Genomic DNA, 15,611 nt, shown 5'->3' on the forward strand with positions numbered 1-15,611 from the left:
AGTGATGGAAATCCCTTTTAAGACCTACAAACTGAGAACCAGGACTTAGGAAGTCCCACCATCCTACCCAACCATACAACAGACCTTATAGTCTTCCCTGTCTTGTCCCATGAAATGGGATTCCTAGTTGGCCCAAACCCCTAATAGTGTCAGTTCTCAAACCTTTAGGGAAAAAAAACACACACACTATTTATCTCAGCTTGAACTACGGATTTATAAAAGACGACGACTTAGAGAAAATAAAAAAATCAGTAAGCATATTCATGAGGCTTCTGGAGAACAAGAGAGAAATCAAGCACTAGTTTATAAGCAATGTCAGCCACTTGGAAAACCTCTAGATTTTGTTTGGAAACACCTTTTCTCTTTTATCACCTAACAAAAGAGACAATACCCGAAGCCAACCTTGCACGATCAATCCAACATTAGCCCCCACTAAGAGCCCTTTAATAGATATAGACAATAAAGGGCTTCTTATTTTAAGAAATAATATATAATATGGTAGTAAAATACACGCCAGCACTCTGAAATCATTTTTAAAAACCAACCTGATTTAAAATCCCAACTCAGAATTTAATCCCTGTTGGCCTCAGTTTTCTCACCTATAAAGAACTGTTGTGAACATTAAATGAGATCTATGTAAAAAAGCAGTACAGGGGCACCTGGGTGGCTCAGTGGGTCAAAGCCTCTGCCTTCGGTTCAGGTCATGATCTCAGGGTCCTGGGATCGAGCCCCGCATCAGGATCTCGGTGAGGCAGGGAGCCTGCTTCCTCCTCTCTCTCTGCCTGCCTCTCTGCCTACTTGTGATCTCTCTGTCTCTGTCAATTAAATAAATAAATAAATTTAAAAAGGCAGTACAATGCTGAGCTCTGGGCAACCACTCAAAAAAATCAGCTGCTACTATCATTTAAGAACACTACTAATGGCTAGTCAATGAAATGCTCCTCAGTACTCAGCTAGCAGATGTGAGCACAGCATCACCCAACCCACTTCAGCGTAAATCCCATAAAACTAAGAGCCCTAACAAAAGAGCCATGATTACAGCTTTGCAAAAACAAAGAGGCAAGATGATTATTAAGGACTGGACTTGTCTGACCACAATGGTTACTAATATTTGCACAGGAAAGTATCAGTGAGGTTTCCTGAGGTCTCAAACCCAAATGCACACTCCAACAAGTACTCTGCACTCAAGAGAAATAAAATACCAGGTAACTGCTGACATACTCAACAGAGGCTGCATAGAGCTGTCTCTCAGAGCAGAAATTAGGCTTCTTAAGGAGGACTGTTCGCAGGGATGCATGGTACAGCCCTGGAGGCACCATCAGGTTCGATCATGTTAGCTGGCAACGCAAACTTCCAACACAAGCCTAGTTTCATCACTGGGATGTAAACAATGCAGGAGTCAAATACCTGGTATTTTAACCAGGTGGGAAGACATAGCCCCTGCCCAAATTTTTTAATCTCTTAGCACACATTCTTATTGCATTAAAAGAATTTGACATCAACTCAAAGAAAGAACCACTCAGAACTGACTGAAATAAAGAAGTATAGTTGGTAGCCACTGACAGTCACATGTTCTAGGCAGAGGTCTGATGTGTGACAATTGTATAATTTTCAGAAATCCCTTCTAAAAAGCTTAATGCCTAGGGATTGGCCTAGCCCCAACCCCCATGTCATAAAGGTTTGGTGGGGTATCAAGTGAGACGGGACACAAAGTGCTTTCATAAATACTATGAACTACACTCATAAGTCATTTAAAGCTTTAATAAGAAAAAAAGCTTTTAACAAGACAAATATACATCAATATATTTTACAAGACTTTTTTTTTAAAGTTCATTCAGGGGAGCCTGGGTGCCTCAGTAGGTTAAGCCTCTGCCTTCAGCTCAGGTCAGGATGTCAGGGTCCTGGGATAGAGCCCTACATCAGGCTCTCTGCTCAGCGGGGAGCCTGCTTCCCCCTCCCCCTCTACCTGCCGATCTGCTTACTTGTGCTCTCTCTCTGTCAAATAAATAAATAAAATCTTAAAAAAAAAAAAAAGGTACATCCATTTACTTTACTGTTAGGATAATTCTTTGGTAAAGAGTTTAGAAAGTAAGTCCATCAAGGGTCACATTCATTCCTGAGAATCTATCTCAACAATAACAAAAAGACAATTCAAAAGGGAAAAAACCCTCTACGTTCAAAGTCTAAGAGCAAAGATGTTGGGAGCAAGCTAAATGTTCACCAAGGTCGCTATGTAAGCACAACGGAAGCTCGTCCACAACAGCCACAAGGACTACGTGTGTTTACAAAAAAACACTAACTTTTAAAAGTAAAATACAAAATTGCATGTGTAAAGACTACTACTTCTTATGCATTCTTCCCTTCTGGATCAAGACTGTAAAGAAAAATAAAAACTGAAATAGGTTCTTACTGGTGTGGTAGCATTATGAATGACTTGTTACAAAATATAATATACTTTTATGATTTAGAACTGATATTCTAATAAACAAAAATTGAGATTCTGGTGGTATGGAATTTCCTACAAATAAGACATTTTCTCTTAAACTGACACATTTCACTTCAACCTAACTTCACAGTAACCAAAGTTAGTGGCAATTTTAAGAAGAGCTCACCTTACGTTGCAAATATTTCTAAGCAAGCAGTTAATAACATCTAATCCACTCTGAAAACTGTAGCTTACATAAGGAATGTTGAACGTTTTCAATGGTTTAATCACAACTCAGTTTTTTTTTTTTTTAATTAAAAACAAGTATAGGGGCACCTGGGTGACTCAGTCAGGTAAGTGTCTGCCTTCAGCTCAGGTCATGCATGATCTCAGGGTCCTAGGATAGAGCCCTGAGTTGGGCTCCCCTGCTCAGCAGCAGTCTGCTTCTTCCTCTCCCTCTGGCCCTCTGCACCACCACCCCCAATGCTAGCTTATGCTCTCTCTTTCTCCCCACCTCTCTCAAATAAATAAATTATATATATATATATATATAAATATATATATATATATATATATATATATGGTTATGGTGCTTTGATTTTCATATTCTTTTTCTTTTTTTTTTTTTAAGATTTTATTTATTAATTTGACAGAGAAAAATCACAAGTAGACGGAGAGGCAGCCAGAGAGAGAGAGACAGGGAAGCAGGCTCTCTGCTGAGCAGAGACCCCGATGCGGGACTCGATCCCAGAACTCTGAGATCATGACCTGAGCCGAAGGCAGCGGCTTAACCCACTGAGCCACCCAGGCGCCCTTCATATTCTTTTTCAGTTTAATGAATAGGATCTTCTCAATTCACACTTCCTGTTTATATATCTTCTAATTGAGGAAGCACCCTGCATTCTTTTTAATTAAATAATACTGACATGTAAAGATTATTTTTAAATATTAAAACACTATGTCCTGCTTCACTACATTCAAATCACACACACACACACCACACACACACACAGTCCAAGAATCAGTATTTTTCACATTTTTCTACCAGGCAAATTCAGAACATGGCACCTTGTAATTATTGCTTAAGCTATTCATCTAGGTGTCAAGATGCTCTCTACTGAAAACAATTTACACATTACTGGTCTCTTAAGTAAATATCTCTTTTGGTTAAAATTTAATGGACTTTTCAAGAAGAAAAGTTTATTATTTTACATAATTATAATTATACGGTATACAAAATTAACAGATTTTTTGAGAAATATTTGCCAGCTATTAAGCACTTTTCATTAGCAGTCAATAGTTACATCTAATGTCCCTCAGAAATACTCCCACCACTAAGGATGAAATGACACAAATCACTTAGGCCTGGCCAATATGAAGTAAAATTTGACCTTCTAGAACCCTCACCTCACATCTGGAAAACCACTACTGCTCTTCTGGCTACTGAAAAGTTTCAGGAGTTTCAGATCTGAAGTACTGATGTCAAAAAGTGAAGTACTACTTGAACAGGCCCTGAAATGCACAACCTATTGTAGCTACTACTAAAAATAAAAGTAGTAAAAGACTCTCTTTGCCCAAATAGAAAAGTAAAAAGAAAAACCTATCAGGAATCAAAGAGATGTAGCTCGCAGGCATTCATTTTAAGCACACTTACAGTGTGCTTCAGACTGTTAAACTTCACCACCTATTTTGGATGAAGAAAGGAACACTAGTAGCGACAGGACTGGTCAGGACCGCCATATAGAAGGGGGAGAGTTCAGAGTGAAGAGACAGTGGGAAGGACACTCCACAAAGAGCAAAGGCAGGCAGGCAGGCAGGCAGGCAGGCAGGCAGGCAGGAAGGAAGGAAGGAAGGAAGAAAGAAAGAAAGAAAGAAAGAAAGAAAGAAAGAAAAGCAAGCGGGCCAGGTGCCCACCAAGAAAGGAGTCTAGCCAGTGGCACAGGAAAGCAGTAAGGAAAGGTAGAAAAGCAATTAGTCCAGTGACCAGTGAAGCTTCATGGATCACCAAAGCATTAGGTTCTTAATGCAATAGACAGCAACGGGAAGTAACATCATAAAAATTAAGTCCAGAAAATTAGTCTCATATTCCTCCATAAAATGGGGTGAAGGCAAGTTAAATGGATTCTGAGAAGCTAAGCAAAAAGGTCACTGCAGTAACTAGGTATGAAACAGAGAAGGAACCTGTGGAAATGGGGGCAAGGAAGGTACAAAAAGGCTGCTTAGATGCCTCTCTCAGCTTTCAAAGCATTTAAAAAAAAAAAGAAAAGAAAAACTGGAGCGCGTGAGTGGCCCAGTCAGTTAAGCTCAGTCAGCAGAACCTGAGTTCTGCTCAGGTCATGATCCTGGGGGCCTGGGATGGAGTCCCGCATCTGAATCTGCAGGCTCCCTGCCTGGCTTATCCTTCTCCCACTGCCCTTCTCCCCACAACTCGTGTTCCTCTTTCATGCTCTGCTCTCCCTCTAATAAATGAACAAAAAATTAAAAATTAAAAACAAAACTATGTAATTTCAAAAATGAGGATTCGTAGCCCATTATGATGATCAAGAATGAAGTCAGTAAGTATGCACAAATCTATCACTGAAATTCTTTTAACCAGAAATCTATTCTGTAGTGTCAGCTGATTGCAAAGTCTAGATGAAAACAGGACCCAAGTACATACAAACATGGTGTTCCGAGTTTAAGAACACAGGTTCAATGGGTAAAGTTTTAAAGATCCCCTGAAGATCCATGGTGGGTCACTGGGGAACAGTAGGTGCAAAAAGAGCAATCAAGCAGACGTTACAAGAATTTGTACATCTAAAATGTGAGGACAGAATTGCAGTCGGTTCAACTGATGACTGCTGAACTCCGCAGTGCACTCTCTTCAAAGGAGCACAGTAGTTCCTGACCACACAGAGAACACAATCACTGTGAACAACTTCATTTGGGAAATTAAACACACACTAGACCTCTTTCATGCTTACGTAAAAAAAATTCAGAGACACCGTTAACACCTCAATCTCCATGTTCTTTCGTGACAAATTACCATAGGGCGATCTCCAAACGAAGCTGCACACCCTTTCACCAATCCACTGAAAGTAAGATTGTTTATACCTTCCCCCTTCAAATTATTGGAACAGAGCCAATGAGACTTCTTTTCTCTGCTGTCTTATGAAACTGTTCAGAAAACGAACAAATGCCAGGGTGAACTAAGCTTTTCTGTAGGATAAAGGAACCAATGGAAGGGAACAGAGGACTATGTTACCCTGGCTACCTATAGGTTACCTATAAATCAGGTCGTTTGTTTTCACAAGTATAAACTATATGGTTTGACCTACAACATAACCACATGCATGCTACACTAGGTCCAAACTTAATCATTATATAAGTGATTCCTGCAGTAGTACCTAACAGTCCAATGTGCAAAAGATAAGCCTCCAGATCACTTAGGAAACCTGTAAAGTTCATGCATAAAACCATGAAACCACATAGATTTGCTTCATGACCTACCCACCTCATATCTACAAAGCAGGAAACGGCACAACTAACTAAAAAAGGAAGAAAGGGTCCTTTGCCTCAAGATGGGAGCAAATACTTAAACCCACCCACACACCCAGTCAGCCTCAGGGCATTTTTAATTATTAAATTGACGAGACAAAGATCTCAGTGTACCAGACATGGTTAAGTTCCCTTTTTCGTGAACTCCACAAGATGAAAATTTCATAGATATGGCTACTGTGTATACCAGGAAGACTGACACAGAAAATAAACTACTACCTCCACATGCTTTCCCATAATGAGAATCACAGACTGCATTAATCAATCAAGAGACAACAGATTAACTGGTTAATTCTGGTTCTTCATCAGCAAAATAATAGTAAAGAGGACAGAGTTACACACAATATTATTTAATACACACTTGAACAGGAAATATAACAACAAAAGTAATTCCGCTTTTCAAACACTATTATGTCTGGTTGTGTATACATAATGAAGGTATTTCCATGTCCCAGCAGATGGCCCAGAGAAAGTGTCCCATTGATCTAGTACAACTATATTAAACAAAAGATCTTTTATAATAAATGCCTTATATCGATTTCAACTTGGATGGTAACAGCATTGCTGATTGACTATTCATCTTTTGTACTTGTCTTTAGGAAAGTAATAATCACATAGTTTGAAAATGTAAAAATATTCAGAGAAGCGTGAATGAATGGAGGCTTTTCAGTTTTGTCAGTTCCTCATCCTCCCCTCTACAACCCCACATTCCTCGGGATGGAAATGTAATCTGAATAAAGAATATAGGCAATACGTATTTACTGAATTGGACTATGGTCCCTTGAAGGGAGGGCAGTATCAACTTTTGGAGTTAAAGAGAAAATAAAGAGGAATCCATGCTTAGAAAAAAAGCATTTGTCTAAGATTTGTTCAACACAATGTATTAGGCAGCCACTGTTTACAAAGTACATTACTGGCTGAAGCCCCTACCCTCAACAAACTTGCATACTGGGAAACAGAAAACATTTATACAAATCACTACATATAAAATAAACCAGGGCCATAAGAATGACACAAATAACTTCCTCTCCACAGTTTCTGGTTGGTTAGAGGAAAAAAGGTTTTATAGAGGAGCTGATCACTGAAGTCAGATTTTAAATAATGGGTAGACTCTGGACACGCAGAGATAAATAACAGAAAAAAACAAGATTTAGAGTGACAAAGATGTGAGTTCAACTAGCTGGTTCATGATCATGTTAACCTCCCTGATCCATTTTCACCTGGTCTATAAAGGAGCATCATAACATTGCAGGACACTGTCAAGACTGTAATGCATATGAAGCAGTTAGCATACTACCTGCAAAATCATATATGCTCGATATACTGCAGCTACTATTATTCCTTAGCCTAACAAAATAGAACTTGGGAGTCAAACCCACATCTTAATACTCATGACCTTAACTGGAGTCACTTGACCTTAGGACCCCTTTTCCTCATGTAAAAACCATGTTACAAGTATCTCCCCAAAATCTGTTGGGACATTCACATAGGCAATGAAATCAATGCCAAAGTATCCTGAAAAGTGTTAATGCATTATTGTAATTATTTAGTTGACTTACCCTCAAATAAAGCATAGTGATGCAGATGAAAAGAATGAACAGGTTTTAGCCAAAGGAGGATAAAAGGGGAGAAATTTAACAATGAGAGGCTACATCCTGCTGCAAAGGAGCATGTTTTCCTGCATTCAAGCACTGCAAGCACTACAATGGTAGGTCTCTCTTGTTGTCCCAATATAGGATAGAAGGTAGATACTGGAATGAGTGCGATTCCAAACAGGCCTCAGAATGACAGGACAGAACTGAGAACCAAGTTCCAAATGTCCGATGCATCCACATTGTCAAGGTTACAAGACACTTTCCTCTTTCCAGTTCTTCAAAACGCCCAATCCCCAAACTATTATGGATCCCAGGAACTTCCCCAAAGAATAAAAAAATATTCTTTAAAAGGTCACTTTGTCTCTCACACATAGTCACAAATCTAATACCGGAAAGTTATGAACTAAGATCTCTTTTCTCCAGATCACTTGGTCTGGCTAGATATGTTTTCTCTGAAGTAAACATATCAATAGCAAGATGCCAAAAATGCCCAACAACCAAATGGCATTAATACAAGGTTCAAGGAACTAGGCAGATTTAACATTCCTGTCCATACTCCAAGGTACATTTTGGGGAAAAAGAGATTCACTACACTGTTTGGTCAGGTGTTTTTACATCAATACATTAAAGACTGTATTAATTTTTCTTCTCTTCTGCAAGAAAGGGTGTATGATTTTGCTGGCACATATATATAGATCTCCTTTTCAAAATTCAACCCATTTTGGTGTCAACTGAGTTATTCTTAGGGGACCCTAGCTGTAAGAAGCTGCCAGCATAAGGTAGTCCTTGGGCTATAACTCCTACAAGTACTTTTAGCCAGCCAAAAAGCCTCCAATTCCATGAGCTGTTCTGTTTGCCATGATGGAAAGATGTGGAAAAGAACTTAGCAGACTTGGTATCCACATCAGGTTTCCACCTGCCCTGATTTCAGAATCAGCACCCAAGAGCCCTTAGGGACAAATACTTCAGTGCCTTAGATAACTGCAGACTGGTGAATGAGTCACTTAGAAAACCTAGTGAAAAGTTACAGGACCTTTGTACCACACGGGGGGAGTCACTCTAAAAAGACATCTTTTAGATGCCCTTTGGTATATCCTAGAAAAAGTAGAATTATTCTTCTTTTCTATCTTTTTAAAGATAGAGAAATAAGGACAAACTCCAAAACCCTAGACTTAAGAGAGTCCTAGGAAACTAGTCCAACATCTTTGTCATACAGATGGAAAACAAATAAAAGTCCAAAGAAGACAAACATCTTAGCTGGACGGTGGCTTCAGAGTTCTGGTCCAGAGAGAGCTCTATCCTGCCAAGTTACACTTTTCTTTGAGTGAGGAGCTCTCCAGCTCACTACCAAATTCCTCCCTCTACTAGCCATTCTGCTATTTTACACTTACAGAGAGAATGCCTATGTGATATCTAATGAAAATCTATAGCTGTATTTTAAATATCTCTCACCTTATTCTACTTGCAGGAAACGTGATAGGGTTCATCATGTCTCCACATACAAGAGCACTTGCCAGATCTCCTTCCTCAGGTTTACAAACTTGTCTATTTTAAGTTTTTCTATCGCTTCAGGTTTCTAAAACAAAGATGAAGGGCCATATAATCACTACTATCTTAACATCCCTGAAAGTGGTCAAGTTTCCTACATGTAAAACATTAAGGAATCTTAAACAGAAAAAGGTTTTAAAAATTAGAAAACCAATTATGCAGAAGGTGCTTTTCTGCCAACAGCTCTCCCTTTGGCAAATCCATCCTTTTTTAGGACACAGAAAGTCAATGCCCTCCCACAGATAGAGCAAATAAGTCCTACAAGATCCTAAACCAAACCAATGTAGAAACCAAGTCCAGCAACCCAAGATTAGTGAGCCTCCTCAGTAGTACAAAGAAACATTCTTAAATAGTCAACTAACAGACCCGTCTTTTCATATGTAAATTTTAAAGGGGGGGGGGCCCTCAAAGATGTGCCTTTTAATTTTCAGGACTACAACTTTAAGTTGAATGAAAGTGGCCAGCACGGACACCAGCTAAAATATTTGGAAAACAATTTCTGGCCCTACTCCTAAGGCAAATTACTATCTCGTTTTTAATGCTGACTTTCAAGAATAAGAGGCAAGTAAACCACTTGCACTGTGAGTCCTTCAGCTAAGAACAACTGTACATCAAACAACTAGTAAGGTTTGAGGAGATGTTTTAAAGTAGCCACTTCCTAGCAAGATTTCAACTAGGAAATGCTGTAAATTTTACAAAGGGACACCAAGAGGCTAGTACTGGCTTTGATAACAAGAGCCAAGCAGCACTAACTTTACCTGAGATCAATTACTCTGAATGGAGCTAATTCTCTTCCAATTCTAAAGATTCACACATTCCTGATTTAGGTATTGTTTACCATAATGAGGACTCACACAAGCGCAAGCACGCATACACACCCACACCAATACACATGTAGTAAGTGTAGCAAAAATACTCTGTGCCTGGCTGAAAAGTCAATACAATTTACTTCAAATTTTAGTGCCCGTGTGGGTAAAGACTGTATTTATACATATCCTCTCTCCCAGAGATGCTTCACTGCTTAAAGGAAAGGAAATTTAATGAAGTTAAACTAATTAGAAGCTGTGCTTTATATTATAAAAGCTTATTAATTCATTTCTCTTTTGCTGTTCTCCCTTGTAAAGCTTGGGGGTGGGAGTGGGGGGCAGTTCTCAGGGAGCCTGGGTGGCTCAGTCAGTTAATAAGCATCTGACTCTTGGTTTCAGCTCATGATCTCAGGGTCCTGGGATGGCGCCCTGTAAAGGGCTTGGTGCTCACTGGGAAGTCCACTTAAGGATGCTCTCCCTCTGCCCCTCCCAAAGCTCCCGCTCTCCCTCTCCCTCTCTCTCTAGTAAATAAATCAATCTTTAAAAAAAAAAAATTCTCCCATCCTGTACCTCTGCAGACCCTAACTAAACCAGAAAATGTTTCCCAAGTCTTACACTCTCGAATAAGTAATCACAAACTAGTCTGGCAGATACTAATCACTCCCTTCTCTAAATCTGAACCATACATAGAAAACACTGTGCATTCTTTCTCTATCGTCTGTATTCACTGCCTCCTTGACCGCTACAGAGCTCCCTGAGTACAGAAACCTCACTCTGCACTTAGTTTGTCTCCTTTGTGACTAACCTAGTTATGCTTTCAAAAAAACAAGGGCAGGGCGCCTGGGTGGCTCAGTGGGTTAAGCCACTGCCTTCAGCTCGGGTCATGATCTCAGAGTCCTGGGATTGAGTCCCGTGTTGGGCTCTCTGCTCAGCAGGGAGTCTGCTTCCTCCTCTCTCTCTCTGCCTGCCTCTCTGCCTACTTGTGATCTCTCTCTGTCAAATAAATAAATAAAATCTTAAAAAAAAACAAACAAGGGCATCAGTGGGGCCCTAGGTGGCTCAGTCAAGTATCTGACTCTTGATTTCAGTTCAGGTCATGATCTCAGGGTTGTGAGAGTAAGCCTGGTGTCAGGCTCAAGTCTGTCCCTCTCCTTCTGCTCCTCCCCTAGCTTGCACACCCACGTGTTCTCGCTCTCCCTCAAATAAATAAGTAAAATCTTTTTAAAAATTAAATAAAAATTTAAAAGTAGGTAGGGATGCCTGGCTGGCTCAGTCAGTACAGCTTGTGACTTTAGAACTTGGGGGTCATGAGTTCCAGCCCCACACACTGGGGGCAGAGTTTGCTTTTGTAAAAAACAAAACAAAACAAAAAAAAACTTCAGAGTCACCTGGGTGGCTCAGTTGTTGAGCGGCTGCCTTTGGCTCAGGTCATAATCTCCAGGTCCTGGGATCAAGCCCAACATCGGGATCCCAGCTCAGCGGGGAGTTTGCTTCTTCCTCTCCCTCTGCCTCTCCCCCTGCTTGTGCTCTCTCTCTCTCTCTCTCAAATAAATAAATAAATAAATAAAACTTTTAATTTAAATTAAAATTTTTAAAAATTAAAAAAAAAAACACTTCGTTATCTATATTCTGGGAGGAGGCATATTAGGCAAAATGTCAATTTTTATACAGCTTACCAAGATGAGATTTTTGCCTTCAATTATTTTACAAGTATTGGCTTCATTTACTCTAAGGAAACATGCTTTAGAAAGGAAGCCAGGTCAGAATCCCAAGCTCCATCATATGCGATCTTGGGCAAATTAATTCATTTATCTCAGCATATTTCTTAAACTGGATACTGGATCTATCCTGATAGCGTTACTGATGAGACAATGGATGCAGACCCCTTAGCATCTGTGGAATACATGGCCAGCAAAAGGGTAGCTATTATTACTCTGTGAATAAATAATGAGGAATGAAGAAGGAAGAGTAATAGTGCATATTACTGTTGGAATATACTTTGGTTATCTACATATGCCTACATCCAGGTCTGAGAATTATATATGGATCCCAAAAAAATAACATTTCTAAAAAAGTAAGAGTGAGGTTTGGAAACCTTGCGGGAGAAACGGCATACTTAGAAGGAAAAAATGACTTAAAAAATATTATTGTTGCCATTTAAATAAAATCAACTTTCTATTCAATTCTGTTCACTATTCAATTAGACTTAAGCCTTTAGAAATTATAAAATATTGTGTACAAAACAGCAAAAAGCTTTATTTTGTAAATTAATTTTTAAAATCTGGGATTATATTTTTGGTAGAGTGGACCAGGTTAAAATCACAAGACAAATATGGTTTCCCGTCTATACTTAGTATCTGATTCATCTGTTAACTTTCTGTTCAAATTTTGCTCCAAAAGCTAATTGAGAAAAATCTCTTCCCCAATAACCATGTAAGGTTTATTGCTGTGCACTGTTTTAATGATATTAGGCAAGTACAGGAGACATAAAGCCACCTACCTATCTTCTCTTTAAGCTCTAGGGGAAAAACAAGAACAGTCCCCAAACCCATAAACCCAAGATGATAGGACACTGGAACTCTGACCACAAGATGATTCAAAAAAGTTGGAAACAAAGTCTTGTAACACAGGAAGCGAATCTCAAAACCAAAACACCAAAAGAGTTTAGCTAACGCTTAACCACAAAGGCAGTCAATGAATATTTACTACAAATCAGGAGAAGAATTATCTTAATTTTGAATCCTCAGAACCTAGCACAGTGCCTGGATCAAAGAATATTTGCTAAATCAAAGAACAAATGTATTTAACAATTGGTATAAAAGAGAATCCAGAATACAGGTATTTTCCCTCCTTTAAAACATTAAAATAGATGTGGGAGCTATTAAACATTAGATATGTAAAAAATAAAACAAAAGAATAAAAACCTACAGTTAATCTCCAGAACAAGAGAACCACAAGCACATGCCCCCAGCTTGAGAACCTATCACACCTCTATTAATTCAAACTGTATGTTTACCTTAAGACCAATACATTCTTATTGTCAACAACTAGAAATCACCAGAAGTCAGCTGCACTTTATACATCCATTTCTTTTAGAATTTTGGCAGTCTTCCCTATCCACATTTGGGTAACAGTAAATTTTGTTCTTGCAAATGTTAAACATTATAAACAAACCAAAATTCTTGTTCTGTACATCTATGTAGGTAAAGGGGGACTGACAGAGGCCTCTACCTTCTGGAATTATTTCACCAGAAATCTAGCAACTTCCTCTTCATAATGGAGCCCTAAACAACCTCCTCAGAAAATGGCACTACTCTAAAAACAGGTTATTAACATGTTCCAATCTAAGACTCCCTTCTACTGTTAAAAAAAAAAAACCCTAGCAACTGGATAATGAGGCAAAAGTAAGGACATCTGATGCATATAAAATTACTTGATAATTTTAAAGCCTCAATTTACAACTAACTGGTTAATATAATCATCAATAATTTGTGCTCATGTTTTGTTTTGAAGACATTAGGGTAAGGTTAACATTCTTCCTATAATGAGATCATTTTGGCAAAATTCTGCAATATCCCACTCCTATCATGAGGATGGCAACAAGGAAAAGCAAGCACATACTTCTGGAGACTAGATTCAGACACATTTGATGAAAGACAGTTCCAAACTTCCCTTAAAAACAGTCCCACTTCTCTGACACACCAGTTCACTTACCTCTCCCATCGCTCTTCCCTCCAGAGCAAGTGCTTGAAAATCATGATTCAGTTCATCCATAGAACGTACCTATAGTTCATAATACAGAAGGGAAAAATTTCAAGTTAGGATCTTGAATTTCACATACACATTAAACACGACTGAAAGGCTTTTCTATGTTTACTTTCAGATACTGACAAAGACAGTAACAATAATCAAGTGACTGACATTAAATATTCACTTACCTTTAATCATCAGGGTACAGAGCCAATAACCCCGGTTTTCTCCCCTCCCAGTCCCTTTTTTTCAAAACATGAAAAACACATAATCCAGAAAAAGAAAAAGCATATTCCATCACAAGAGAATTGTTAACTATTTTTCATACATTTTAATTTAATAAGTAAATACCAATATGCTCAAGGGCAACGACATATGATTAGTGACCTGAACATGGCTAGACTCAAAAGGCCACAGTACTTGCCCCTAACTGCAAACAGCAAGTAGAAACCAGGGGACTCATTTGATCCGACCCAGTTATTCTTTAATAAACCTCAGGAAAAGGTGTTACAAATTATATAATGAAGTGCCCCAACATTTCTCCATGTTGGAAGATCTCTGGGGGTTCCTTGAATCTCAAGGAAAGGAAAAAAAGACAGCATGTATCACAAGAATCCCTTCAAACTTCACCCATTAAATGTGTTACCCAAATCATAACAATCTTTCCAGACTTTAATTAACTCATCTCTAAGGTTATTTCTACAAGGTTTAAGGTGAGAGCCAAGAATGAAGTGTGAAACAGTTCATAGTTCATTCAATAGTTCGATCATGGGTGCCTGGGTGGCTCAGTGGGTTAAGCCACTGCCTTCGGCTCAGGTCATGATCTCAGGGTCCTGGCATCGAGTCCCGCATGGGGCTCTCTGCTCAGCAGGGAGCCTGCTTCCCTCTCTCTCTCTGCCTGCCTCTCTGTCTACTTGTGATCTCTCTCGGTAAAATAAATAAATGAAATCTTTAAAAAAAAATAGTTCGATCATAATTCAAAAACCGTGTTGTCCAATATTCTATTAGTCCTCTCAGTTATGAAAGGCAAGTCATCCATGCTGCCTAAGGCTAGAGGACAGTCCCTTGTTTATTCAAAAAGAAGTCTTCTCTGCTTGTCGGAAAAACATGGGAGCCAAGTGCCTGAAGCAGGAATCTCCCAGACCCCCTCATCTGACCATCACTACCTCCCAGGGTAGGTACACAACTGCCAGCAGTGGGTACATATAAAGGAGGAGGTGAGGCTAAGGCCAGGCAGGGAAAGGGATGCGTGCAGAGAGCATGAGCTGGAAAACAGGTAGGAGAACCAATTCAAGATTTATATTAACAGCTTCCTGTTTGTCATCCAATAATCTTAATTTGACTGAACTGATTATCACATAAAAATAAAGTTGCATTGCTATTTTAAAACATCTATTTTCAAAACCCAGAGCTCTCTGAAATATCCCACAAAATGACACACTGTGTCACTAAAACAAAACAGCTTTGGGATGCCTGCTAAAAATGTAAATTTATAAAATTCAAAATGAAGCTAAAATTCAGCCCAATGAAACAAAAAGACATAGAGACAAAGCTTTTTTTGTGGTAAAACTGTTTCAAAAGTCCTTGAAACAGAAGCTATGAACACATAACAAGGTGTTTCCATTATTTAGGTAAACACTGAATGAGCTCCTAAACTAAAGGTAGCAAAGATAAGGGGGAGGGTCAAGGAAGGGATAAGAACAGGATATTAGCTGGAAAACTACAAATGTCAGATGAAATTATTTTGAAGCTTCAGGCCAGAGTTAACATTTACAAAGCATGCAAATCAAATGCATAAAAACCCTATATCCAGCTCCTTCTGTGGAATCTAATCATATGTTTAACTAGAGCTAGGCATTTCTTGAAAATCCAAAAGTCTACAAAGACTTCTAACCAAAAATGTTGGAAATTCTATTTATATTTCCCAATAAAAAAACAGGAGTAGTAAGG

The 15,611-nt window shown here is 38.9% G+C and overlaps 1 protein-coding gene across 12 annotated transcripts in view; it reads right to left on the bottom strand.

Moving 5' to 3' along the window:
- Window positions 1-15,611, bottom strand: part of PUM1 (pumilio RNA binding family member 1) — a 141,421-nt gene that overhangs the window by 76,584 nt on the left and 49,226 nt on the right. For all 12 annotated transcript variants that reach the window (XM_059376952.1, XM_059376953.1, XM_059376944.1 and 9 more), the window contains exon 3: window positions 13,626-13,694. In XM_059376952.1, the coding sequence (XP_059232935.1) occupies window positions 13,626-13,694 (69 nt within the window). The remainder of the gene's footprint in view (window positions 1-13,625; window positions 13,695-15,611) is intronic.

This window comes from Mustela nigripes, chromosome 14, assembly GCF_022355385.1.
Source record: "Mustela nigripes isolate SB6536 chromosome 14, MUSNIG.SB6536, whole genome shotgun sequence".
Classification (NCBI taxonomy): Eukaryota; Metazoa; Chordata; class Mammalia; order Carnivora; family Mustelidae; genus Mustela; species Mustela nigripes.